This window comes from Muscardinus avellanarius (assembly GCF_963383645.1).
Source record: "Muscardinus avellanarius genome assembly, chromosome: 14".
Taxonomy (NCBI): domain Eukaryota; kingdom Metazoa; phylum Chordata; class Mammalia; order Rodentia; family Gliridae; genus Muscardinus; species Muscardinus avellanarius.
Window position 1 is genome coordinate 11,632,409 of NC_137800.1, and position 27,534 is coordinate 11,659,942.

Consider the following 27,534-nt stretch of genomic DNA (forward strand, 5'->3'; position numbering starts at 1 on the left):
AACACAGACTCTAAGTAAATGAGAACCAAGCAGTATCTTACAAACCAGGACATTTATTGTAAAACTCTCCGATTCTTATTTTCCTTATGTGTAAAATGGAGATGTTGGCAATATCAACTAGCTTCAGCTCCTTACAAAATTTATCTGATGTTACACCTACACACAAACATAGGTGCCCACAGAGAGAACTGTAGAGAAATGTGCAAAGATAAATTATCCTGAGAACATTAGCCTCCACCAAACTATACTACCTATGAAGTAGTCTGAGGTATACTATGAGTTCTATTTTAAAAAAATTCTTTTCCCGATTAACAAAGGATACGTTTTCATAGACATAAATATTAATCAAGTATATTGAGAGAAAAATATTGGCTACTCAATGGCCCAACATCAATAAATGACTTCTGTTTCTATTTTGAAAATTTATTTTCAACACTTTTTATGCAATAAAAAGAAGGAAAGAAATGGAAGAAATTAATCTTTTTGTACAAAGGGTTTGGAAACATAGTATTTTTGCATAGCACTATAAAATAATAATCTTGAGCCGGGCGTGGTGGCACACGCTTGTAATCCCAGAGCTTGGGAGGCTGAGACAGGAGGATCGAAGCCAGCCTCAGCTACTTAGTGAGGCTCCCAGCAACTTAGTGAGACCCTATTTCCAAATAAAGTATAAAATAGGTCTGGGAATATAGCCCGGAGGTAGAAAGCCTCTGGGTTCCACCCCCAGAACCACCAAAAATAAATAAATAAAATAAAATAATACTATTAATTAATGAATGTTGATGTATTTTAATGACATAAGATATTGTTAAGTGTGGTTATGTATATTTCTTTGATTGATTTTTTTGGATAGATTCCTAGAAGTGGTGTTATGTAATAAAAATGGTAAATCAATTTGAGGTTCTCAGAATACATTGAACCAGTACTTTTTTTAAATGAAATTTGGGATTGAACCCAGGTGATTTCTAGAAACCTTTGAGCTACACACCCCAGCCCTATTTTAATTTTGAAACAATGTCTCACTAGACTGATAAGAGTATTAATACTTGCTGAGGCTGTCCTTGAATCCTCCTGTTTCAGCCTCCCAAGTACTGAAATTGCAGGCTGCCCTACCATTCCTGATTTAAGATACACAGTGAAAGAAGTTTGAAATAACTCTCTCTCTGTGATATTGATGCTGTTTATAAGATAGCTGTATATTAGTCTATAAATTAGAACTGTGGAAATAATAGTGAACAAATTGTTTACTCAGTGCATCTGGAGGAAATAAGAAATGGCACATGTGCAAATCCTTATGAACACAATATTCAAGGATTGACTAAACAGGACTTAAGTTGTGATCATAAAACTAAAAAATTATGACCAACATCCTGATTACAGAGAATTTTGTTCCCATAAAACTTGTAAAATTTTGGCATGTTTCAGAATAATAAAAATAATAAATATTTTTGAAGATCTGGGAAAGTTGTTTAATATTATTGAGCTAGAAATGAAAGTAGGATAGTGGAATCTACAAAAATGTCAACAAGCCCTTCTGCATTCAAAGGCCTTCGCCTGTATTATTTTTATTTGGTCATCATAACAGCAGGTATAGATAGTTAAAAGATACAATTCTCACTTTTTAGATAATCCAGAGAAATTAGATGGTTTACATTGAATTATCTAGACGATCTTTAATGCCTGTCTTCCACATCACTAACGTAGAAGCATTTCTTGTTATCTGCACCAACTAGCTTACGAAGGAAGCTTATTGCAAGACTGAGTCAGTGGGTTGGTGTGAGATGTGACATGGAGAGAAATGTGTTAGTCTTTGCTCTGAAATGCATCAATCAAAATATCCACATAAAACATTATATGTGGTACACTATAAATAAGCACGAATATTATGCTTAAATAAAAACAAATAAAAAATTAAAAGAAAAAAAATACTCTGCTGCCCAGAAAAAACCTGTTGCTTGTGACCAGTGTTGGAGTGGCAGTCATGCTCACAGCACTGTTTAGTATATGAGTACATTGGAATTACCTAACCAGCTTTTTTCCCAGTCTGAGCTTTTCCCGATCCTCTGGAACTCCCTCATGTAGTGAGCTGTGTTTCTGGTGCTATTACCACACAGTGATATAGCCTTATCTGGGCTACAGTGCTGCAATATACATGAACACACAGGTAGTATTTTCATGTGTGTGTATTTGTGGGTCATTTTATTTCTTCTCTGTCAAGTGTCCCTTCAGTTCATTTTTCCATTCTTTAATTGTATTATTATTATTATTATTATGTTAAACTCTTTTGAATTCCTTACATATCCTGGAAACATTTTCATTGTCTCATCCTGAGGTCCTAGAAGGCCTACCTTTTACTTTACACCTTCTAGAATATTTTTGTGTTTATTTAATGTATGAAGATTTTTGTGGGAAAAAATATGTATAGGACATAAGTTCCATTTTCTGGTTACATTTCTAAAGAAACTTTTCTATTTTATCTAAGTCATTACATTTGTTATCATGACATTTTCATATTTCTAGGTTATTATCCTCTCAGTGTCTAAGAATCTGTTGTAATACACTGATTCATTCTTATTTCTGATGTTGGTAACTTCTGCTTTCTCTCCGTAGTCGATGTGTTTGTGTAAAGGCTTGTCAGTTTAACCCTTCAAGTAATCAACTTATGACTTGTTAATTTATTTTATTATTTTATTATACACTAGTTTATTTTACTTAAAAAATTTTTAATTTTCTTTTATTTATTTTAATTTTTATTATTTAAATTACTCTAAACCTCTCATATAGCATAAGCATTAGAATATATATTCCCCAGTACTACCCAACAAAATTATATTTCTTTTATTTTCATTATCATTAATTTAAAAATATCTCCAATTTTTTTTTCATCAACTCATGGGATTTTGGTGTGTTGTTAATTTCTAAATATTTGGGTATTTCCAAGATCCTAGGATGAAGTGGATAAGTTACCTTGTGGGTGAAGAATCCTCTTTACAGGGTTTGAAACTCAGACAACTAGTCAACCACTTCCCACCCTCCTGCAGACAGATCTCAAGCCAGAACTCACCATTTGTCCTCAGAGAAGCTGCATGAGGCGTGTGAGTGCTTAGAGGTCATTTTCACCAATAATGTAGAGGAGCTGGTGGCAGGACAACTTCCAGGAGTTCCTTGGACTCCATTTCCCCAGCTTCACATGCACAAATATCTCTATCATCCTAATTTTATTCCTGAGTCTGCCAGGATCTGTCCTAGATACTGCAGAGATGCACTCAGCCCTATGTTCAAGCCAAAGTTGGGAAGCAGACAGAAGAGCATCACCATCATCACCACCATCATCATCACCATCACCACCACCACCATCATCATCATCATCATCACCATCACCACCACCATCATCGCCATCACCACCACCATCATCACCATCACCACCACCATCATCATCATCATCACCATCATCACCATCACCACCACCATCATCACCATCACCACCACCACCATCATCATCATCACCACCACCATCATCATCATCATCATCACCATCATCATCTGTCAAGCTACCTTTTGCTTCAAACCAAAGCTGCATATGTAGGTCCCATATGAGCCCATATCCATTCCCACATTCTCCAGAAGAATTTTCCAGTTCCTTTAGTTCTTCTGAGGGATAAACAGAGGGGGGTGGGGACCGTGCCTCTTGAAATCTTGACGTTTTAAAAAATGAAGGTGAAGATATACATGTTTTCTTTTCCCATGACATTTACTTAGAACTAGATTGTTCAGTTGAGGGGATCCTTAAAGGCTCCTGTTTCCTATAAAATCTAATTATATCAGCCTAGCTATATTTCTTCCTTTTAACCTCTCTGTGTGTGTGTCTTAAGAAGAAAGCAGAAGTATAAACCAAATAGTTAGTGGTTTCTGTGCTAAGATGCTATTGCACCAAACCCTGTGAACTGTGCGGGTAGGGGCCAAGGTCACTTGAGTCAGCTCAAGGAGATGTAAGGCCTGAGGAGCAATCACAGGACTCCAATACAATTCCTATCTGCAGCGCCATCTCCAGCTGCAGAAGAATAAAAGTGCCTGGATCAACCCAAAGGCTGAGTCTGGCAAAAAGCATATGAAAACTGCTGTACATTATATATTACTAAGAATTTCAAATTGAAACAACAATGAGATACCACCACACAACTCTGAGATAATAGAGAAGAGAGATCTGTGAACTGGTAGAAAGAGATAGGGGAGGAAAGTTGGGAGAGGAAAAGAAAGGACTGATGGAAGAGACAGTTCAAATTATGCTGGGTTCACGTATAAAAGCATCACTGCCATTCTCACTATTTGTACAGGAAGGGTGGGTAGCCAGGAGGAGGCTGATAAGAAACACGCCATGACCTATTGTGTGTGTTTGCTTTTAAGACTTTGCCTACACTATGACCTATAATTATAATGTATCAAAAGGAGTATCTTAAAATTCCAGAATGCTATTCCAATAATAACAATGGATCATATTAGGTGTTGTTCCTCTTAAAATATTGATAATTTCTTATTTTTCATGTCTCATTATTTTATTTTATTTTTTTAATTTTTTTATTGAACATAAATAGTATACATTTAAACTATATTTGGTGCCCTCTCCCCCCCACCCCCGTTTTCCCTTCCCCCCTCCCACCAATGGTTGTCCAAGTTAACCATGTCTTATTCATAATTTTACACATGTTCAGGTGTAGACCCTCATTAATCAAGATCGGCCTTCCTTATTGTTATTATTGGAATAGAAGTAAACACTTCAAAGAAAAAATTGCATGGAAATTGTAGTGCTAACATTTTTAATAACTGAAATGAAAATTCACTTTATGACAGCAATTAGAAGCAGAATAATGTGTGCAAGTGATATTGGTAGAGAAAAAATGAACAAAACTTAATTTATCTATAAGGCAATATCAAATTATAAGTGGTACCTCCCTTTAAAACTTAAGAAAGAATTAAGTAAAAATATTTTAAATTAAAGAGGGCACCAAGCATAGCTTAAATGTAAACCAAATATGTTCAATAAAAAATTTGTAAAAAAAAAATTCCAGAATGCTAACAACACCAAATGTTGGTGTGGGCAAAGTTACACTGTGGATTTTGGAACCATTATTATGGGAAGAACACTTTCAACTTTGATGTCTATTATATGAAGACAATTGTCTATTACTTTACTATTATTTTTTTACTCCAAGGATTATAGATACAACAATTGCAAGGGTAACAGTGCAAATATAACATTCTAAACATACTTAGTAAAAAAAAGCTAATAAGTCTAGAAATTAGTCTATAAAAATAAAAAGATTCAGATTTTTGCAAGTATTTCTTTATATTCATTATTTTTAAATCGACTCTTCTAAATATTTCTATTTTCTGGATTTTAGTAGTTCTGCTGTCCTCCATAACTTTTGGGTATAATCAAATTATTAGCTGAGTTTAAAAAAACATTGTTAATAATGGTTGCGTAGTAATGCAAAATGTAATTAATGTATCTAAAGCTTTTGTGTTTTCAGATATGAATTCCTTGGGTAGAAAATGTATGTACTCCAATATATATTTTTTTAAAACAAGAGAAAATATTTTTTCAGGGTTAATAAGAATAGCCAAGGTATTCCTTTTTTGAAAAAAAAAAAAAAACTTCATGGTGTACAGGTTGGAAGGATGCTCTCATTTGAGGACAGCCTATACCTTGTTCTTTGTCGGGGTTATTCTCTGAATGGGTGTGATCAGAGTGTAAAGTTGGGGCACATAGACAACTTTGTGCATATATTAAGTATATCCAGGGGCTACCGGGGTGAGGAGCAAAGAAAAAGGTTCAAAAATAAGTTCTCTAATTTGATCCAGTAGAAATATCATCCTGAAAATTCTTTCAGGTTCCAGAGTGAGAAGGACTATGCTTCCTCTGGTAAATTGATTTAAATTTTTTGGCTGGTTTGTTTTGTTTGTTTGTGTGGTCTTACTGTCCTTGGTCATGGTATTTTTTTTATGGACACTGTGAATCTGTGTCAATTTTGTTTACTTCTCTCATCTGTTTACTTTTTGTTTTTAAGTAGTTTGGGCATAGAGCTCATACTTTAAACACAAAGGGTTGTATGTTTTCTGACATGTGCTACATCTGGCCCAAGGCTTTATGACTTTTATTATTTTTTAATTTTTCTTAACTGCTTATTTTCTTTTTGCATTACACTTTTATAAAATTACTATATTTTATATACATAAATGTGTTTATGTTTAATTAGGAGTGATATATATGTATAAAAGTATTAAAAATAAATAAAACTTTTTGGTTCATTATAGTCTTATTGGTTTACTTATAGTGCCTTAAGCATGCTGAATCTTTTCTGGAATTATGACTATCTCCACTTTCTCTCTAGAGTGTACTTTTCTTCTTTGTCTTTTATAAGTCTAATAAACCTTCTATAATTTGAGACTTAAATGAAATCTCTCTGACAAACTTTTCATGCCTTATCTTGATAAACATTTTCTCTGTGCCTCTGTATTTTATTTCTATATTTATTTAGTCAGTCTTTAGAACTAGGTCTCAAGCAGAGGAAGAGGTTAAGCTTTTTATCCCCAGTATCAAAAATAAATAGAAAGTTTGTAAATATTTGTATTTAAAAAGAAGAAAACACGGGGAGTGGTGGCGCACGCTTGTAATCCCCGTGCTTGGGAGGCTGAGACAGGAGGATCGCACAGGTTCAAAGCCAGCCTCAGCTACTTAGTGAGGCTCTCGGCAACTTAGTGAGACCCTGTTTCCAAATAAATTATTAAATAGGTCTGGGAGTGTAGCCTAGAGGTAGAAAGCCTCTGGGTTCCACTCCCAGTACCACACACACACAAAAAAAAAAAAAAAACCAGGTATGCATAACATGAACAGTATATGCCCAGAATCTTGATGTAAAATTTTTCATTAAGGGATTTATGGAATATTTATCACTTTCAGGCTGCTGGGATAATCATAAATAACAAAATGGGAGGATATGAAAACAAGGTTTTAAGAGTGGGTGGTCACAGCATCATGAGATGTGACTGCTACATGATATAAACTCTTCTAGTGCATTCTATATAAACAAAATTATTCTTGCAGATAAAATAATTTATTTTATAATTTTATTTTAATACTTTTCATAGTTAATGCTATAGAAATAGCATGTGATCTCAAGGGAAAAAAACACCTATTTTATTATTTATCTCAATTTTCTCAATTTTTTAAAATGGTGACAATGGTTTTTTGTATAGAACTATTAAAAGAAATAAATTTATATCAAATATAAATTATGATATATTTTTTCTTGCTTATACTTTATGTTTTTCATTACCCTATGCTCTTCTGTTTTTTTTTTATCATCAAATTTACAATTCACTGTGATTTCTTTTTCTGTAAGATATTTGTGACTTCAGTGTTTGCTGGTTTTTCCAAAATATAAATTCAGAGTCACTGCATGATGCAGACTCAAATCTAGAACAGCTTTGATTTGACCCAGAAGTTTTAACAGATTTAAGCTTAATGTAAGAGAAAGAAACTATCTAGGGATAGAAATAAAAATTCTAAAAGCTCACCAAAGGTGTAAGAAAGGGTCAAGAAAATAAAAGCTCACCAATAAAATATGTGCAAAAAATAAGTAAGCCTTTCCCAACATCTACTTCCTGTTCAAAGATGCGTGACCCGTGACCCAGGAGCCTGTACAGACAGGTCCTTGTCAATAACAAACTCAACCACAGTTACCCTCCAGATAGGTCACTGGCAAATGCACGTTATCTGCCTTTCTAGACCAACTGCAGGCATGTCCCTTTCTCCTCTTTTTAGCTTTGTATTTTTATACTACTTTATATGTTTCTTAGAAAACCCCCATGTGCTAGTCATTTTTCTGTTACAAAAACAAATATCTGAAATAATCAACTAATAAAAAGAAAAGGATAATTTTGTCTCAGTGTTTTGGAGGTATCAAGTCCATGCTAAGTTGTCCCTGTTGTTTGGGACTGTGGTGAAACAGCACAGGGCAAAGACCACGTGGCAGAGCAAAGCAGCTCGCCTTGTGACTGTGGTACAAAAGACAGAACAAGAGGACCAGGGTCCCACTATCACCTATAAGGGCATCTGACATGAAGGGCTTCCACTGGCTCCTCCTCTCAAAGGTTCCATCACTTCCCAAGCACCATGCTGGGATCAAACCAAACCTTGATTATTGCATTGGCTTTATTGATTGGGACATTCAACATTCATACCAAAGCACCCTCTTTGGAAGTTGAAAAACTCATGAACTCTTAATTCCATTTTATAGACGAAAAATGTAAAAATGTTCAAAGAATAAAAATTTTTTTTGCATAAGATGACAAGAGTCATTATTGGCAGAGCCAGGAAGAGGGCCTACAATTTTATTCCTGTGTATGGTGTATTGTCTTGGAAAACATTCTCATTGCCATTATCCAAAACAACTGACCACATAACCTAGAAGAAGAAAAACTAGTTGCTCACAGTTTTTGGAGATTTAGAGTTTCAGTCCATGTGAGGCCAGGTGTGCGAAGCCAGGCATGGCCGCTTTAAATAAAATGACTAAAAGGTCTGCTCTTCACATTATGGAGGAAAAAAGCAAAAAGAGAGAGCAGGGGAGGAAGAAGAATATATGATCCCCAAGGCTGTACCTCCGGGGACCTGTCCTTAGCAACCAAGCCACTTCCAACATTGCTAATTTTTTTCTCATGAGGGCTAGGGGGATATTCTAAATCTAAACCACTTCCTGTATCCTCTCATAGCCCAAATTAATTTTTCTATGTCTTCTTACATTTTTTATTTTATTTTTGGTGCATTGTAATTAAACATTACAGTGACACTCAGAGTGATGGAACACACAGCATTCATTGTGTGTTTCTCCCACATCCCATCCAACCTCCTCCCCTCTCTTTATATAATATGAACATTGATTCTCATAACTTGATATATGAATATAAGGATTATTTGAACAGTTTCCATCATTCTTCCTTTTACTTCCCTCCCTCCTCCCAACCCTCTCTACTATTCTACTAATATCTCCCCTCATTTATCTGAGGTCCTGTTTCCCTACTAATTTTTTAAAATACTTTTATTAGTGCATTGCAATTAGACATCATAGTGAGGTTCATTGTCACGCAAACATTCATATGTAAGTATCCACAAATCTTTTTGTACGAATACAATGCACCAATAAAAAAATTTAAAAACAACATTGATGCACACAGCTCTTGGTGTATTCCATCTGCATCTCTTCTGCTCCACGTACTCGTTAGTGACATTGATAGTAACACCTTCATATGTCGCCACAGTACTAGTTGAACTGTTTCTCTCTTTCAGTCCTCCTTTTTCTTCTTTCCAACTTCCACCCCCAACCCCCTTCCACTACTCTCTAGGCCTCTTTCCACATTATTTAAAGTTCTTTATGTTTCCTATTTTTTTTTCTCTAGCTTTAACATATGGAAAAAAAACATACAACCCTTGCCTTTCTGAGACTGGCTTAATTTTTCTTCCCATTTTTTCCTTGTTTCTTATCTGAGACTTCAGTGTTTGTGTTAACATGAAAGACTAAAGGGTTTGCCTGGATTATAACCTGAAGACTCTTCATGTCAGTTATAGTTACAGGTCCCAAAGACACACAAGTCTCAGCGAGCTTTATCAGGACAGTTAGAGAGTCCAGAAAGCCAGTTTGGTGACATGCATGGCTTCTATGGAGAAAATGCTGAGACATAAAACTTGGTCTATGAATTGAGGCTTTCTCTATAAAAAATGTGACCAATTTTGTAGTTAAGTGCCTAATATCTTCTTTCTTGAAAATCACTGGACATCAGGAAGAGACTACTAAGTAGTTACATTTTGTTGTCACTTTAGTTTGCATTTAGATAATTTTCTGAACTTCCTTAAACTGTCTTTCTCATCTGAGTTGCACAGCAAAGCTTTCAGCATGGAATTGACACAGCATCTAAGTCAGTTTCTACAAAAGCAACCTTGGGTATGGTTCTCATTCAGAAGAGGTGGAACTGGCTGTGGCGTCACACACCTGTCACCCCAGTACTTGGGAGCCTGAGAGGGGGATCACAGGATCACAGTCAGCCTCATCAACTTAGCAGTGCCCTCCACAACTTAGTCAAAACCTGTTTCACAATAAAAAAGAAAATAAAACAGGACAGGAGGTACATCTCAGAGGCAGAATGTCTCTGCTTAACATTCAGTCCCTAATAACATACGCCACACACACACACACACACACACACACACACACACACACCCCAATGGAAATAATTCTGATTGTGAATGAAGCTTTAAAATACTAGGAATAGAGTAGGTAAAATTATCCACTTAAAAATAGGTTTGTTTAATTTGCAAGAAATGCAAATTAAAATAAAAACTCTATCAAATTATATTATGTGCATGTATAAATATGCCACAGTGAAACCCACTATTCTGTGTAGCTATTATATGCTAATAAAATTTTTAAATAAAAGTGGTAGCATTAATTTGGCCAGAAAGTAAACAAGAATTTAAAACAATACTAATGTATGTAAGGTTGTAGGGCCATAGAAATTGTCTTCAGCTGTCTCAAGCAGAATATATATATATAGTAACTAGGTTATTTTTCTTCAAAAAATAGAGAAAGAATGAAATTCTGCGAGGCATGATGTCGCACACCTGTAATCCCAGTACTTGAGAGGCTGAGACAGGGGGACTGCTTGTTTTAGGCCAGGCTCAGCAATTTACTAAGACCCTTAGCAACTTATTAAGACCCTACTTCAGAATAAAGAGCAAAGAGGTATATATTCAATGTAGAATTTCCCTGGGAAACAGACAAATAAAATCAAGATCATAATAAATAATAAGAGTGGCTTTCAGAGGTCTCAAGCAGACAATTGATTCTCCTCAAAAAAAGAAATTCCATCAAGAGATAAATAGTAAAGTTTTGCAATAGTGGAAGTCTTTTAAATGTAATAGTTAATATTACCTAAACCTAACTGGAGCATTTGAGACATTTGATGTCTCCTGCTTTCTGTCAGTAATCTATTGCTACATGACAAATTTCTCCCAAACCATAGCAACTTAAAAGAACATAGATCTCAGTTTTTGTGGGTGCAGAATCTGGGAAAAATTTTGCTGAAATTTTCTATTTTAAAGTTTTTTTTTTATAGAAATATAGTCTAGATTCCACTAGGAAGGGATCTGCTATTCAGTGATTGGGGGGCAGAATTTATTTTTTCTAGGCTGTTGAACTGAGTAGCTTAGTTTTTTTTTATAGTTGATCCAAGGTAAACTTCAGTTCTTTACCATATCAAGTCATTATTAACAATATAAATATCATTTTAATAATAATAAAAACTCTTTCCATGGTTTCTGGTTGCAACCAACTAAAATTTGTTTTCTTTTTTACATGTACTTCTTTATTTTGTGTAAAGGTAGAAGCATTCCCCAAACTCATAAAAAAAAAAAAAGGAATTATTTGGTAAGCTGCCAAAAAAGTGTTCAGAGAAACCCTATGGTGCCTCAGTTACAGAATACCTGGATAAGATAATGATTTAACCTGTTACAGAAAACAGATGGAGATGGTAAAATAACTGAGGGAACAGGTGTGGTGCAACACTTGAGTTGGTCCAGTGTGAACTGAGCAGAATTTCTACAAAACGAGTCGGTTGCAGATCTAGCTCTAGAAAGAAGATTGTGAAATCGGCACTTGCTCTAAACTGTTTGGACTGCTCATCCTCTAGCTCACAAGAGGGCTGTGCAGAGCAAGCTTATGACAAGAAAATGGCTTTCCTGTTGTCATCTTCAGGTGATTCGTCTCCATAAGGGCCATAGAATGCTCCTGCATCAGGCACACAGTGGCATCCTCAAGGAACCTACAGGAACGTCCAAACACCATCTCCTGTGAATATGTCTTATTTCTAGCTCTGGCCATGGTGGGTGGTCAGGTGAGAAGTCATAATTCAAGATTTTCATTTCATCAGTTTTGAAAGGGATAAAGTTAATCTATGGCTGTATTAAAATAAAGAATCAGCCGGGCATGGTGACGCACGCTTGTAATCCCTGCGCTTGGGAGGCTGAGACAGGAGGATCACACAGGTTCAAAGCCAGCTTCAGCTACTTAGTGAGGCTCTCAGCAACTTAGTGAGACCCTGTTTCCAAAAAAAGTATAAAATAGGTCTGGGAGTATAGTCCGGAGGTAGAAAGCCCCTGGGTTCCACCCCAAGGACAAGAAAGAAAGAAAGAAAGAACAAAAGAAAGAAAGAAAGAATCACTACCACCACCACCACCAAAAACCCAGCAGTGATTTAGAGGTTTCTCACAAATAGGTTATGGCCTCAAAGGAAATAAGGATTTATTTATGGGTTAAGACAGGGTGTTCTGAAACTACTTCACACTGAAGACTGAGCTATGCATCGTAAGCTGTTTTTGTGTTAACTCCCACCTGGAAAGAGAGGCTCCATCAGTAAGAGTCATCTGGCTGGTGGGCTCTGTACTTGCTGGGGATTGAGCTTTAGTCTCAAGGACAGAGTAAGTTTATCTAGATTCCCACATTGCAGGAGTGTAGGGACTTCAGGGACAGAGGTTCTCATGATAGGAGGCAGGTAGGTGATACATGAGTGAGATAGGACAAGTGTAAGAGAAACTTCAGGGTAGTGAAATGGGAAGCAGACCCCATGGTAACGGGAAAGGGACATTATTAATTAGTTAAGGTGACTTCTAGTGCATGTGAGACAAAACCCAACTGAAATGGTTTCGACTATAAGGAACATTTATTGGTCCTATAACAAGAAGCCCCAATAAAGTGTGAGGTGACTCCAGGGGTTATTAATCTGCCAATGTAATGACATCATTAGGAAGGCCAGGTTTTGTTCTTTTAATTGTTCTGCTCTGTCCCATGCAGCGTATCCTTCCTGTCTTCACGTCACAGGATGGCTGCAGCAGCACTGGATGCCAATATCCAGAAAAGAAGATGAGGAAATACTTCCCCAAATATCCTGACCGATCTTCACTCTCATCTCACAGGGAAAAACCAAAGTATTATATTGACTCCCCAATCAAACCGTAGCCAGCAGAATAAAACTATTATGATTGAGTTAGGGTGAGAAGGATTTATCCATGTAAGAGGATTAGGATGATCTTTCCTAAAAATGGACCGCTGGACAAAACTGGGGTTCTGAGAGCAAAAAAGAAATGAGATATCTGGTATTTAACTAACAGAACTTGTTCTACCATCTGGTGACTAAGCTGTGGTTGTTACGGGCAGCGCAATTCCAGCGTTGACAAACTATCTGAGTACGGGAAATCTGGATGTTTATGCAAGCTCTCCCAATTTAAAAAATACTGGCATAAATTTAAAACATTTATAAAAACATGATGTGGCCAGCATCTTTTAGGCCAAATAAAATACATCTATAGACCAAACATGTCCCATAGGTCACCAGTGTGCAACCTCTAGTCTATACTATTAGTTTATTTAACTAAAACTTTCTGTATTTAGAAACAAAGGTTCATTTTAGCCATGCATTTAATTGAGTTATACAAATATCTATAACATTTTTTAATTGAAAAAGCTTCACTGAAATAAAACCTCAAATGACATAGCTAATAAAGATTTCAGAAGACAGTGTCAGGAGGAGATACCTTTACAAAACAATGTTCACATAATTTTATTCTTATCTGAGGGTTTTAATTTGATAAAATAATGACTAAAACAATCAGATTGTCACAATTCATATCATAATGACTATACATTTTTGCTCCCAACCCTTAATTTCCTGTGGAATATTTTTGTTTTATTTTCACTAGAAAGTGCATTAATCCCATCAAGTAAACAAATCAAGCTGCTCAAAATATTTGAGCAATTAGTCTCCATCAGAGAAGAAAAGAAGGTCTAGGGGGGAAAGGCGACTAGTTCAAGATTCAAGGGTCATAGTTATCTCTTTAAAAATCATCTTCCCAGAAATGTGGAGAAAATAAATGTTGAATCAATACAAAGTTTCTCAAGATTAAGTCTCTCCTGAAAAGTTTTGTTTAATCTCCTCAGAGTCTAAAACGAGTCAGGAAATGTTAACCCTTTCGAATTCCAAGAGCCCACAGTAGTGGGAAGTGAGCGCATTCCTTTGCCATCCAGATTGTTAAATTTCCAAGTGTTCACTCGCCCATCAATCTTTGCTTAGCTGTTGCTTCAGGCTTTTGGATTTGAGACCTAAAAAAGACAAAACTCTTAAGTGATCAATGGTTCCTTAAAAATTAAATATAAAAACTTGGAGCTACTACAATATTAAAGCGCTCTTCTGAGGTCTTTCTATTTTTACATATAATTTGATACATGAATAATGATAAAGTGTAAACCCAGGGGGGAAGAAACCGAATGAGAAAATCTCCCCTCGGGGTCCAAATATCCATCTGGGTAATTAACATAAACAAATAGGATGGGGGACCAGAAGAATTATGAAACATGGTTGAGTATTCTCCAGTAGGTCGAATCCATTCCTGCTGCTGTTTTTAAGGGACTATTTCTGAGAAAACAGGGTGTTGGGTAGTGTTGGGGTGGGGAGGAGGGAGTTGACCATAGCTTTCTAGCTGAGACACGCACCTCTCTCTTCTTGATTATTGGCCAAACTCAGAAGCAAGACTTTCATGTTAGCACCCATGCACCTTCTAAGGAGACATGGTTGCAAAACTTGCCCGGTATACACAATTGTAATAATTTGACTCTAGATCTCTTATGTTAGGTGTAGAAATTACAAACAGTAGAGGGAAGTGCTTTTTTGTTTTTATGCTAAATTACATTTAAATATATTGGTAGAAATACTATGCTTTTCAGATCTTGGCAAAATGTATTTGATTCACAAAATCATTCCATACCTCATCTTTACTCATTTAAGTTCTATGCAAATTCAGGGACCAATTTAAATTCCAACTACCCAGTCACTGGATCTTCCTCCCATTTTTACTACTCCACACCCATTTTCTCCTCACTGTATTTTCTCATGAGTATTGATCACTTTGGCACACACACACACACACACACACACACACACACACACGAGGAACTGAGTTCCATGTGTAAGTGACTTGTTCTCTAATTAGAAATATAAGATTTCTTGAAAAAGAAAACCACAAAATTTAGACCTTTTTCATTTATCCAGAGCAGAGTAAAAGAGGATATGCTCAGAAAATATCTAATGAGTGAATACATTATTTTTATTTAAGAAGAACCTTTATTTCAAGTTTGCCTACTTGTGGTTTATTTTTCATATTAATAATTAACTAATCATTCTATGGCTATGGAATTATTCTATAAAAACTAAATAGTAACTAATATTTGTCAATAATTATAGTTATTAATTACTAACTAGAGTAATAACTAATAACTAGAGTGATTGTTATTAATTTTATAGCTAATTTTTCTATCTATAGTGATATTTATTTTTTATTTTGAAACAGGGTCTCACTAAGTTGTGGAGGGCTTCACTAAATAGCTGAGACACAGTATTCTTCTGAATTCAAAGGACACTCAAAAAACCACCTATGAGTATTTCATACTTACAGGGAAAGTAGAGGATACAGAAGTAGGAATCGGTGGTGGTGGAAAATCTGGCTTTGTAGTTAGCTAGCAAGAAGACAAAAGACAAAATTAATCCCAAAATGAGGACCTGAAAACAAACACGCTTAATGAAAAAATTGGAGTTACTTTTCAGGAATGAAGAATTTGCAACCCTGCCCATGAGAATATTCTCATTCGACTGCTTTCATTTAAGTGAACACTTTAATGCAGATAAAGTCCAGTGTCAACAGATATGAGATTGAAATCGTCACTATGGGCTGAATGCTTGTCTCCCCACAAATTCATATGCTGTTGCCCCAATCTCCAGTGTGACGGTAACTGCAGTTGGGGTCTTCTGAAGATTCAGAGCTTTCAGGGTGGAGCTCATCTCCTTGTAACAAGAAAAGACACCATGAGATGATCTCCCTCTTTCTACCATCCAAGAAGACAGTGAGAAGACAGATGTCTACAAACCAGGCAACTGGCCCTGACTGTACACCAGACTTCTTAGCACCTGAATCTTGCACTTCCCACAACAGCAAGAAATGAATATTTGTTGTTTAAGCCCCACAACCAATGCTACTTTTGTTATAGCAGCCCAAACTGACTAAGAATAGAATTCTATGAAGCAGGTCAGCACTCTTTTTGTCGTGAGTGACCGACTTCCCAGCCCCTGGGTTCAGGTGTGGCAGTTCAATTCAGGAGTCCGGTGGAGAGGCATACGTTTTCACACTTTATATTTTTGGAAAGTTTTTCAAAAGAACTTATATTTTATATTATATTCCACATATTTCAACCTTTTCATGAAGAAACAATTGGGCACTGTGGGTTGTATCTTTACTAATATTTCCTTGAAGCGGAACTGGATGATGAGTCACCATGGATCTTTGAGTCCAGCTGTCTTCTGAAGGCAGTTCAGACACAAGGAAGTTCATTGGAATATGTAGTTATAAAGCCCCAAATCCTTGAAATACACTAACTGGCTGGTTAGATTTGTAAAACACTGCTGGACAAAAATGCTAAGTGCATGGTCAGGATACGAGACTGGAAAAATAAGCCACAAGTGGGGCCATAGCAAGCACAGTTCCAACTACAATTCACCTCCTGGGGTTGAGCAGCCTTCACCACCGGGGGTTTATTCTTCTGCATGGTGTCCGCGGTAGATAGTGGCCTGTAAGGGAAAATACATCATATAAATTGACAGCTCTTTCTTCAGCATGCTGGGAAAACTCAATAGAAGATCACACACTTCCTTTTCCCAACAGTGGCATGCTTGGTTATTAACTGAGCTACTATCTGCTCCCCAAAACATTCTTCAGCTTTTAGTTTCCCGTTAGCTACCATCACTGTCCTGTAATTCGTTATCACCATTCAGATTTTTAAAATTCTCTACAGATCTCTAAATACTAATAGTAATGGTGTTAAAGCTAATTTTATCTAAATTAAGGTATTTGCATTTGTTTTTGTTCGTTAAATATTTATTAAAATTTATTAGAGGGGCATTCTAACTTCGAGCTATAACCCAGCCCTATTTTTTATTTATTTTTTAACAGGATCTCAATGAGTTGCAAAGGGCCTTACTAAGTAGCTGAAGCTGTCCTCAAACAGCGATTCTCCTGTCTCAGCCTCCCAAATGCTGGGATTACAAGCATGTGCCACCATGCCTGGCTAGAGATGAATAAATCCATTGTTAAGTATGCTAAAAATATACTGCTTGATCAAGACAATGTTTGTAAGGTGAACAGATCTAGACATAAGTCAAAATTTCATCATTTACTTTGCAAGACTGTAAATTTGTTTGGTAACTTCTCTGAACTTGTCTCCAGATTAGTCAAAAGGAAAGTCCCTAATCTAGAGGGACTGATGTAAAGATGAATAGAAATCACCTCTTCATGTATGAAATGGAAACAATAGCAAAAGCTTTATGAAGTTTTGTGAGGATTAACTGAGATCATGAACATAAAAGTGCTCAGCAAAGTTTGTCCAGTAACTATAGCATTTACTTATTAAATAATCATCAGTGATCAATAATCACTGTGCTTTTAAAAATTATTGCAACAACTTTCAATAATGGGAATTAATATTTCTCATCATTATTGATGTGGTGACTAACAGAAGAAAACGTATCTCTTGTTGTGAAGGATTTCCCACTAAAAGGCATACTCAGCTCCTTAATGAAAAAGAATATCCTTGTTTCTGAATATTTCTAGCAAAAAAATTAAAGTTCAGAATTGAGATCATACCCTTAGAGTAAAGTGGGAGTTAAAGACTCCCACAGCCAGATGAAGGCTTACCTCTGAACCTTCTTTCCTTTTTTCCTCGCACCTTTGTGCCGGATCAATATAGCAACCACCACAAATATGACTGCCACTGGGAAGAGCACTCCCACCACGATGGAGAAATCTGTAACAGAGAGAACGGGAGGCTGCCCAAGATACAAGGACTTGCATCTACACAAGAGGTGATAATAAAGATACACACAATCATTTTATAATAACAAATTTGTTAATTCACCAGGTATTTATGACCAGCATTACAGAGGAACCTTAAGGGAATTCTACACTCAAAAGAGAAAGAGAAACACAATTATGATAACACATTGGAGAATAAAGAGTACACACCCAAATGAGAAATAAGAAAGAATAAAATATTATCATAACAGTAAGACAACAAACTTCAAGATGAATATGACAGGAAAAAATACATAGAATATTCAAACAACCAGAAAAATGATAAAAAAATCACATACCTTTCAATAGTAATTCTGAATGTAAATGATCTTACTTCTCCAGTTTAAAAAAAAAAGACTGGCTGAATGAATTAAAAACAAAACTCAACAATATGCTGTATACCAAAGACTCATCTCACCTATAAAGACTGGAAGTGAAGAATGGAGACAACTTCCAGCATGTGTAATTTGAAAGCAAGACTGAGAAGTTATATTAAAATCAACAATGTATACTTGAAGACCTATCAGTTATAAGCAACAAAGATATTCACCAGTAATAAGGGAACAGCATATCAAGAAGAGATAACAATTATAATTATGTATTCACTAGATTTTTTTTTTTTTTGGTGGTACTGGGGTTCCTGGAAGCCCTTCTACCTCCGGGCTACACTCGCAGACCTATTTTTATACTTTTTATTTGGAAACAAGGTCTCTTAAGCCAGAGAGGCCGGCTTCGAACCTGCGCGATTCTCCTGTCTCCGCCTCCCAAGCGCAGGGATTACAAGCGTGCGCCACCACGCCCGGCTTGTATTTTGAGGCACATGATTTTGTAAAATAAACACAACTGTATATAAAGGGAGAGATAGGTTCCAATACAGTAATAGTGAGTGACTTTAATACTTAACCTTACCAATAGATACTTCACTCATACAAAAAGAAATCAGACAAGAAACATTAGAGTTAAAGCACACTATCAATCAAATGGACATAAAAAATATCTACAGAACTGTCCACATATTTTTTCATCAGCAGATGAAAAAATTTTAAGACCATATATTAGTCCACAAAGCAAATCTTCAAAATTCAAAACAAGTGAAATAATTTCATGCATCTTACCTCATCACAGTGGAATGAAACTTTAAATACACAGCAAGAGAAACGTGCAGAAAATACACAGACACATTGTTGAGTGAGCAGTAGGTTATTGAAAAATTCAGAGGAAAAATTATAATTTTTCTTTTCTGAAAAGCTCAGGAAACAAAAGAATTTAAAACTACAACTATAAAATTAATTTAAATTCAAAAGCTTCTGCACAACAAAGGAAACAATCAATAGAGTGAGGCAACAAGCTATGGAATGGGAGAAATCTTGGCCAGCTATTCACCTATCAGAGGATTAATATCCAGAATATAAAAAGAACTCAACAAACTTAACAAAAGGCATAATAACCCAATGAATAAATTTAAAAAGTATCTGAATAGATGCTTCATATAGAGAAAGTACAAATGGCTAATAAATACATGAACGTGCTCAATATCTTTAGCTCTCAGGAAAGTGAAAATCAAAATTATATTGAGAGTCTAAATCATCCCAGTTACAATGACTGTTACAAAAAATAAATAATAAATAAATAAATTCCAGTGAGGGTGTGGAGAAAAAGAAACCCTGAAATATTACTGGTAAGAGTGTAAATCAGTACAGCCACAATGGAAAACAGTTTGGAGGTTCCTGTAACAGCTAAAATAGAACTACCATATGACTCAGATAAGCTTTCCTTGGTATCTATCTCAAGAAAATTGAGCCAGCATGCAAAAAAATTTTGCATATCCATGTTTATTGTGGCACTATTCACAAAAGTCAAGATATGGACTCAGTCTGCCTCCAACAGATGAATGGATAAAAAGTGTAATCACACACACACACACACACACACACACACACACACATACTCTCTCTCTCTCTCTCTCTCTCTCTCTCTCTCTCTCTCTCTCTCATTATTTCACCATAAAAAAAGAATGAAAGAATGAAATTCGGCCATTTGCAGGACCATACATGAAACTAGAAGATATCATGTGAAGCAAAATAAGCCAGACACAGGAAGAAAAAATCACTACATGTTCTCTTTCATATGTGAAAACTAGAAACAAAGAAACAAATAAAAAGACCATACCATATGATCCAGCAACTTTTGGGTATCTACCCAAAAGAATGGAAACCAAAATACCAAACTAATGCGTGCATATGTATGCTCACTGCTGCCCAATTCACAACTGCCAAACTGAAGGAGTTACAGAACTATGGCCTATGTACACAAGGGAATTTTACTCAGACATAAAGAAGAAAAACATCATATAATTTACAAGGAAATGGATGGAACTGGAGAACACCATGCTAAATGAGATTAGTCAGTCACAAAAAGTAAAAAAATTGGATGATTTCCCTAATGTGTGAAAGCTAGGGCGAAAAAGGGTCATAGGAGGAACTCTAGACAAAGAAAGAGAAAGCACAGATTGGTAAATAAGGCCACCTAACTAAGGGAGATATGAGGGGGGAAGAGAAAAATTCCCTAATGCACATGATGTACATTCATAAACATCACAGTCAATCACTAAGCCAAACATGAGAAGAGGGAAGGGGGAGGGAATGGGGTGGGAATGGGGGAGGGCTAAATGAGTGATGTGTGCATGTGTGCCTCCACCATCTTGTACCCCGTTAAGATATATGACTACAATGCATTAATAAAAAAGAAAAGAAAAAGAAAAAGAACAAGAATAACCTAAGAGTAAAAGAAAGAGAACTATTAGTGACTGGAAAGGAGTTTGTTGGGGATGCAGGAGAAAGGAGGATGGAGATGATTTAAACCCAACTGACACACATATGAGAACACCGTAGCGAAACCCATTAATTTATTCAACTAATATGTGTTAATAATTATACAATTAAAAGAAAACTTTCTTGCTATGGTGGTGCATAACTGTAATTCCAGTACATGAAAGTGAGACAGGAGAAAGGTCATGGGTTTAGGGCCAGACTCAGTAATTTAGCAAGGTCTCCGTAATTTAGTGAGACTCTATTTAAAAAAAAAATAGAAAGGGCTAAAAAAAAAAAAATAGATGTAGCTTGAACTTAGAATGTTCTTGAGTTTAATCCCCAATATCAAGGAAGAGATAAAGGGAAGAAAAAAGGAGGAAGGAAGGGAGGGGGAAGGCAGGCAGGCAGGCTCTCCCCAGCTCTATTTCACTTTTATTTTGAGACAGGGTTTTACCAAGGTGGTGAGGCTGGCCTTGAACCTGTCTTGTCTCAGCTTCCCAAGTACTGGGATTCTAAGTGTATGCCACCGTACCTGGCTGCAAATGCTATTCTTATAGAGACAGAAAATTCCCATCCATATCCCCATTCCCATCCTCTGTGTACATAGAACAAGGCTGGTTCATGTTCCTTAGTCAAAGCCACCGGAATTGCTCCCTAGAGACAGAGTGGAATATATAAACTTGGGTTGCAGGGCAGAGGCTGGCTCTGGACACCCATCCTGGATCAGGTGTAGAGAAATCAAGGAGAAAATGATGAGAATAAAAACAAAACAAAACAACAACAACAACAAAAATAACAACCTTCCCCACAGGAAAACACGCTGATGAGCTCTTTCCTCCAGCTAAAGCCTCCTCGGCATGGCAATAGGGACGGAGTGTCCACCCCAGCTTTTTCCCAGCAGCATGGTGGTCACTCTAGGGTGACCTGTCTACTTACTAACAGAACTCACAACCGTATCTCTTGTCCAGAGTGTCATTTGAAGTTAAAATAAGCACACCAAGATACAGAGATGCCTCACTGGAGAACATTCAAATCAATTCAGCCTCTCACCCAGCAACAGCAAGGATCCGGAAGAGAAAGAACACGATGAAATTCACGTGGCATGGCGGCCTAACGGGACAGCCAGCCTCCAAAGAGCTCGAGGGGATTCAGAGCACAGAACCCGAACCTACGGAAACAACTTAAACTACGTATATTATATCCTGAGAATACGGACCTAGGGAAACAACTTAAACTACGTATATTATATCCTGAGAATACGGACCTACGGAAACAACTTAAACTATGTATATTGTATCCTGAGAATACGGACCTACGGAAACAACTTAAACTACGTATATTATATCCTGAGAATACGGACCTACGAAAACAACTTAAACTATGCATATCATATTCTGAGAATCCCATGGGTTGTTTTGCCATTTAGTAAATCAAGGCTACTGTGGAAATTAAACAAGCAAGACACAAAACACTGGGGAAATGAAAACATGACCAGTGTAGAATCCGAGGCTCTCTTTTTGTGTACGGAACACAAACACAGAGACAGGAAAAATACGATTAAGAAGTTATTCCAGAGACTTCGGAGATTAATGTTGTGGATTCATTAGTGAGATGAGCTAGTCACAGAAAGTGAAGGGTCATGTGTTTTCTCTCATATGTAGAAGCTAGAGAATAATTGGGACATGAGAGGAAATTTAGACAAAGGAGGAGAAACCCCTGTGGCGTGATCTAAAGAGACCTAGGGAAGGGTGGTGGTGGGGAGGGAGAGGCCATGAAGGAAACACTTCCACTGATGTTGTGTGAATATGTAAAATGATCAGTATCGTGTACAGGAAAAGGGGGGGGGTGTTGGGGAAGCTCCCCAAGTGCTGTGTGCATGGACGCCACTATCTCTAAACCAAATTACCATGGGGGATTACAACGCCTTAATAAATATATTAAAAATAAATAGATGAATAACAAAAAAACCAATAGCTACAGAAAAGGAACCCCAAAGGGAAAGAAAAGAGGCAACGAAACTGTACATAATATAAAGTAAAAGTGTGGAAGAAGGCAATGGTTGTCCCAAACTAATGTCACCTACGGAAGATGGCGGAGGAGTCACCGCAGTCCGGAGGGGCCCATCCTTCTTTACACTGACATTGCAGCTCATGGTCACACACCTAGGGGCAAGGATCCAGTGAGTGTCACCCCTGAAATCATAACACACCCCTAGGCCCGACCATCCACAGTGAAGTCCAACCCGAAAGAGAAACAACCCCCTGCTCGGGGGCTCCCGTCCACCTCTTCAAGGCATTTCAGTAACCAGTTTTTAGAAGACACTTCTCATACTCCATGCAACCAAGTGGGGGCTGAATAAACATAATACTTATAAAACGTTGAATGTTGGAAATATCACTTCAACTTCATCGCAGCTGATCTAAAACAACATTGGATCCAGCCTAGGGACACAGGTGTTTTAAACTTACAGCGTGTCCTTTGCACTTGGAGGAGCAATTGGTTGACTTGTAGGTCCTCTCCTTGTCCACGCATTCTGCATTGATGCACACCTGAAAACCGTGTGAAAGACAGAGTGGCAGCAGCTCTGCAAGTGATTTTAGCTTTATATTGTCAGCCAAGACTATTGTTATCAAGCTTATGGTCTTAATAGGAAAATCACAATTTTTTTTTTTGAGAATATAAGATAGGCCCTGACAAATTTTATAATAAAATATTTAGAAAGCATTTTTTTTAAGAAAAAAGACTGTGCAAGCCAGGCACGGTGGTATACACTTGGATTTTGGTTCTCAGACAGCCTCAGCTACTTAGTGAAGTTTTCTGCAGCTTCGTGAGAACTTGTTTCAAAATAATAGAAAAAGTAGGCTACTAAGTGAGATTAGTCAATCTCAAAAAGTAAGAAATCGGATGCTCTTCCTGATATTCAGAAGCTAGGGATAAAAAATGTCATAGAAGAACTCTGGATGAAGGAGGAGAAACCATAGATGAGCAAAGAGGGAGGCCTACGTGAGGGTGGTGGGAAGGGGAGAGAGAAATCCCCTAATGTACATGGTGCCCTTCACAAACGTATCAAAGTCAATCACTAAGCCAAACCAAGAGGGACAGGGGTGGGAACTGAGGAAGGGCTGAATGAGCTGTATGTATGCCTCTACCATCATGTACTCCATTGAGATTTATGACCACAATGCACCAATAAAAAATAATAATAAATAAGGCAGGGAGAGTAGCTTGGAGGTAGAATGCCTCTGTATCCCATTCCCAATACCAGAAGAAAACAATCTATGAAGTCGGGCACAGTGGTGCATGTCTATAATACCAGTACTTGGGATGCTGAGATAGATAGATCACAGGTTCAAGGACAGCCTCAGCCAGCAGTGAGACTCTCATCAACCAAGCAAGACCTTGTTTCAAAATAAAAAGATAAAATAATAATATGTGAAAGCTAGGGCGAAAGGGTTCATAGGAGGAACTCCAGGTGAAAAAGGAGATCCTAGAGAGGAGCAAATAAGGCAACATAACTGTGAGGATGGGGCGGGGGAGAAGGAAACTCTTTAAAGTGCACGATGTACTTATTCATATGGAAGTCAGCCACTAAACCAAGCATGGGAGGGAGGGATGGGGAGGGAGGGAGGGACATGGGGACTGGGTGGGGGCTGGCTGGGTGATGTGTGCATTTATGTCTACACAAGTTTTTTTTTTTTACCCCATTATTATGTATAAATACAATACACTAATAAAAATATATTAAAATAAAATAAAATAGAAATAAACTAGGATTGGAGTATAGCTTGGTCTCATCAGCCTAATGAGACTTTGTTTCAAAATTTTAAAAATGTAAAATAAAAAAGGGCTGGTGGTGTATCTTGAAGGTGGATGCCCCGGGTTCAATCCCCAGTACCACCACAAGGAAAAAAAAAAGACTGCACTCTGCATTCTTCTTTGCTTCTTTGCTTCATTCCTGATGAGTCTTTCTCTTAATGAACAGCTTCAGTCCCACACTTAACACTGGTATTTAGTATGAAACTAAGTATCATACATAATATCAGGTGCCCGTTTTGAATAAAAGTATGATGCCATAGCAGCAAATAAATCCGGGTATCACAGTGCGTGCATTATTACAATAACTCTCACGTATGTAAAATGAATATTGTTTGCGTTTTCCTCTGTATTATTAATATAATTATTAATATCAGAGCGGCTAATATTCATTGAACACCTGCCAGTTTGGGAGCACTAAAATTGACGCCATTTGGCAACCTCGTCCTAAGCACATAATAGGCACTTACTAAGTGCCGCTGGAGCCATGAGTGTGGCCAGGCATGAATACAGGGTGAAACAGTATTTTGAACACTCTGCTCCATGAAACGCTAGTGTACGGCTGTAGGTACTGGGCTTCCCTGGATCAGCTCCGCTCTTGTTAATTTTGTGCATCATATAATTCCACTTGAACAAAATGTTCTATTGTTGAAAACAAGTGTGAACATTTCAACATTAAAGATTCGAATATATCAAAGCTGCTGCTGTTAGCATGAATTGTTTACCGTGAGCATGGCCGATCGTGATATTTGCTACAGGCATCTGACTTTGTTAATATGTTGGGTCCTTATGTGCTTCCTGGAGTGACAGAGGACAGCCTTAGTTCCAAGGGTAAGTTTAAGAAGAGATAGGCCAACCATGGTGATTCGCTGTCCCTTGTCAGGTGTTGGATTACGAATGAGAGGGTACCGAGCCTGGTGGCTTATACCTGCAATCCTAGTATTTGGGAGGCTGAGATAAGATGATCACTGGTTTGAGGCCAGCCTTGGCAATTTAGTGAGACACTCAGCAACTCTGTAAGACGTGTTTTAAAATAAAAAATAAAATAGGGGTGAGGTGTGGCTTAGAGGCAGAATGTTCCTGGGTTTAATCCTCAATGCCAAAATATATTAAAAAATGGGTAAGTCATAAAATTATAAAGTTATGATAGATGATTAAAAGCGATGTCCAGCCGGCCAGGAAAGTGCTTCTAAGAAAAATGTCTCCACTTTTAATAAAAGATGCAGGAGGAAAAAGTGTGCTCTGCATTAGTGCTGGAGACGGAGCAGCCCCCCTGGACTGTGAGTGCGGCAGCCTGGGGAACGAGGGTGTGGGGGAGAATGGCCTTCTGGAGACAGCAAGAACCAGGCTTCTCAATGGCGGCTTTGTACTCCTGAAATAACCACACAGCGTTCCTCTATCTCTGGACTTCGGGATGTGTGAATTAATGACCATCCTAATTGTTGAAGTTAATTTTCATTGGCGACAGCACCCTAATTGATATAGTACATGAACTGTGATTGTACTGCAGCAGGAGTTATAAGAAAAGATATATTTAAGTGAGATTAGCCATTCGCCAAAAATGATGGGGCATATGTTTTCCTTCCTATGCAAAAGCTAGGGAGTCATCAGATACTAGAGGGACTTCAGATAATGGAGAAGAAAGCCCAGGGGAGCGATGGAGGCGATCCAAGAGAAGGCGATGGGAGAAATACTGTAGGAAACACTCGCAATGACACTGTGCACACATATGATATTTCTAATGCCAATCTGACTGTCATATATGGAGACGGAGGGAGAGGAGAGGAAGCCGGGGAAAGCTCCCTAAGCACTATGGGCGTGGATGTTCCTCTGTGGTTTATCATTCCACACTGTGCTATGAAGTGGGGCTACAATCCACTGATAAAACTGCGACCGAGATGGAAAAAGAGACGCCATGTGGCGGGCAGGAAGAATGTCCTACAGCAAAATGCCTAGGTCTAGCGTACAGGTCTCTGAAATCGCATCTCCTCTCTATAATGACGAGAAAGTTAAGGAAAGAGTGAGTGGGCTAAGAGATACTGTGTAAAGTGGTTCTGGCATGCAACTATCATGGGATGAGGACGCAGAATCTCCTTTAGTTTGTAAATGCAGGTGGTACAGATACAGGGAAGGGAAATAGGAAGGAACTCTGCTGCTCATGGTATTCCCCTGGTTAAACCAATCACAAGGGACTGATAAAATCTATCCAAAGAGTTATCTGTTTTAAAAAGTCCAAACCAATTTATATCTCAGATGCAAGGATATATTGTGGTACTGGGGACTGAACCCAGGGACATTCTACCTCCAAGCTACAGCCCCAGCCTTTTATCTGTTTTTTGTTTAGAAACAGGGTCTCACTAGGTTAGTGAAAGTCTCACTAAGTTGCTGAGACTGGTCTTCAACCTGCAATCCTCCTGTCTCAGCCTCCGAAGTACCGAGATTAATTACAGGCGTGTGCCACCACACCCCGCTTACTAAAGTGATCTTAATGTCGGGGGACCTGGGAATATCTAAATTCTGCCTTAGTCCAAGTGCTCCTCCTCCCTTAAGGCCAAGCACTGCACGTCACATGACTGTTTGAGGACATTTGCTGACATTTAATCCCGTTACAAGCTTCCCCAACTAGAAAACATAAGGAGCTGGTACGGGGAAGTAGAAAAATGAATTAAAGACTTTTCCTACTTGCTGTGACATTTCTTATGCAGGGAGGGAGGAAGGTGAGGCACCGCATCGCTTAGAATTTAGAACTAAGATTTTAATTTCAAATTAGCAGCATTTAAAACTTTCTAAGCCTATACTTTGGACCCCAGGGCTCAGAGGCATGCCAATCCCAGTCACTTTTTTATATTTACTTTCTAAAATGTTTATAAGCAATACATACATGGAACGACAAAGGTGATTTTAGACTCAACT

General features: G+C 37.5%; 2 protein-coding genes across 2 annotated transcripts in view; both read right to left on the minus strand.

Annotated features, from left to right (window-relative positions):
• ADAMDEC1 (ADAM like decysin 1) overlaps positions 1–11,930 on the minus strand; it is a gene marked incomplete at both ends in the record, with an annotated part of 31,481 nt that extends 19,551 nt beyond the window's left edge. The window contains 2 exons of the mRNA XM_080710209.1: positions 2,024–2,100; positions 11,745–11,930. Coding sequence (XP_080566335.1) covers positions 2,024–2,100; positions 11,745–11,930 — 263 coding nt within the window. The remainder of the gene's footprint in view (positions 1–2,023; positions 2,101–11,744) is intronic.
• Positions 11,931–15,819: 3,889 nt separating this feature from the next.
• The window catches only part of ADAM28 (ADAM metallopeptidase domain 28), a gene marked incomplete at both ends in the record, with an annotated part of 47,421 nt that continues 35,706 nt past the window's right edge, over positions 15,820–27,534 (minus strand). The window contains 5 exons of the mRNA XM_080710210.1: positions 15,820–15,939; positions 16,650–16,719; positions 17,843–17,951; positions 22,892–22,970; positions 23,277–23,357. Coding sequence (XP_080566336.1) covers positions 15,820–15,939; positions 16,650–16,719; positions 17,843–17,951; positions 22,892–22,970; positions 23,277–23,357 — 459 coding nt within the window. The remainder of the gene's footprint in view (positions 15,940–16,649; positions 16,720–17,842; positions 17,952–22,891; positions 22,971–23,276; positions 23,358–27,534) is intronic.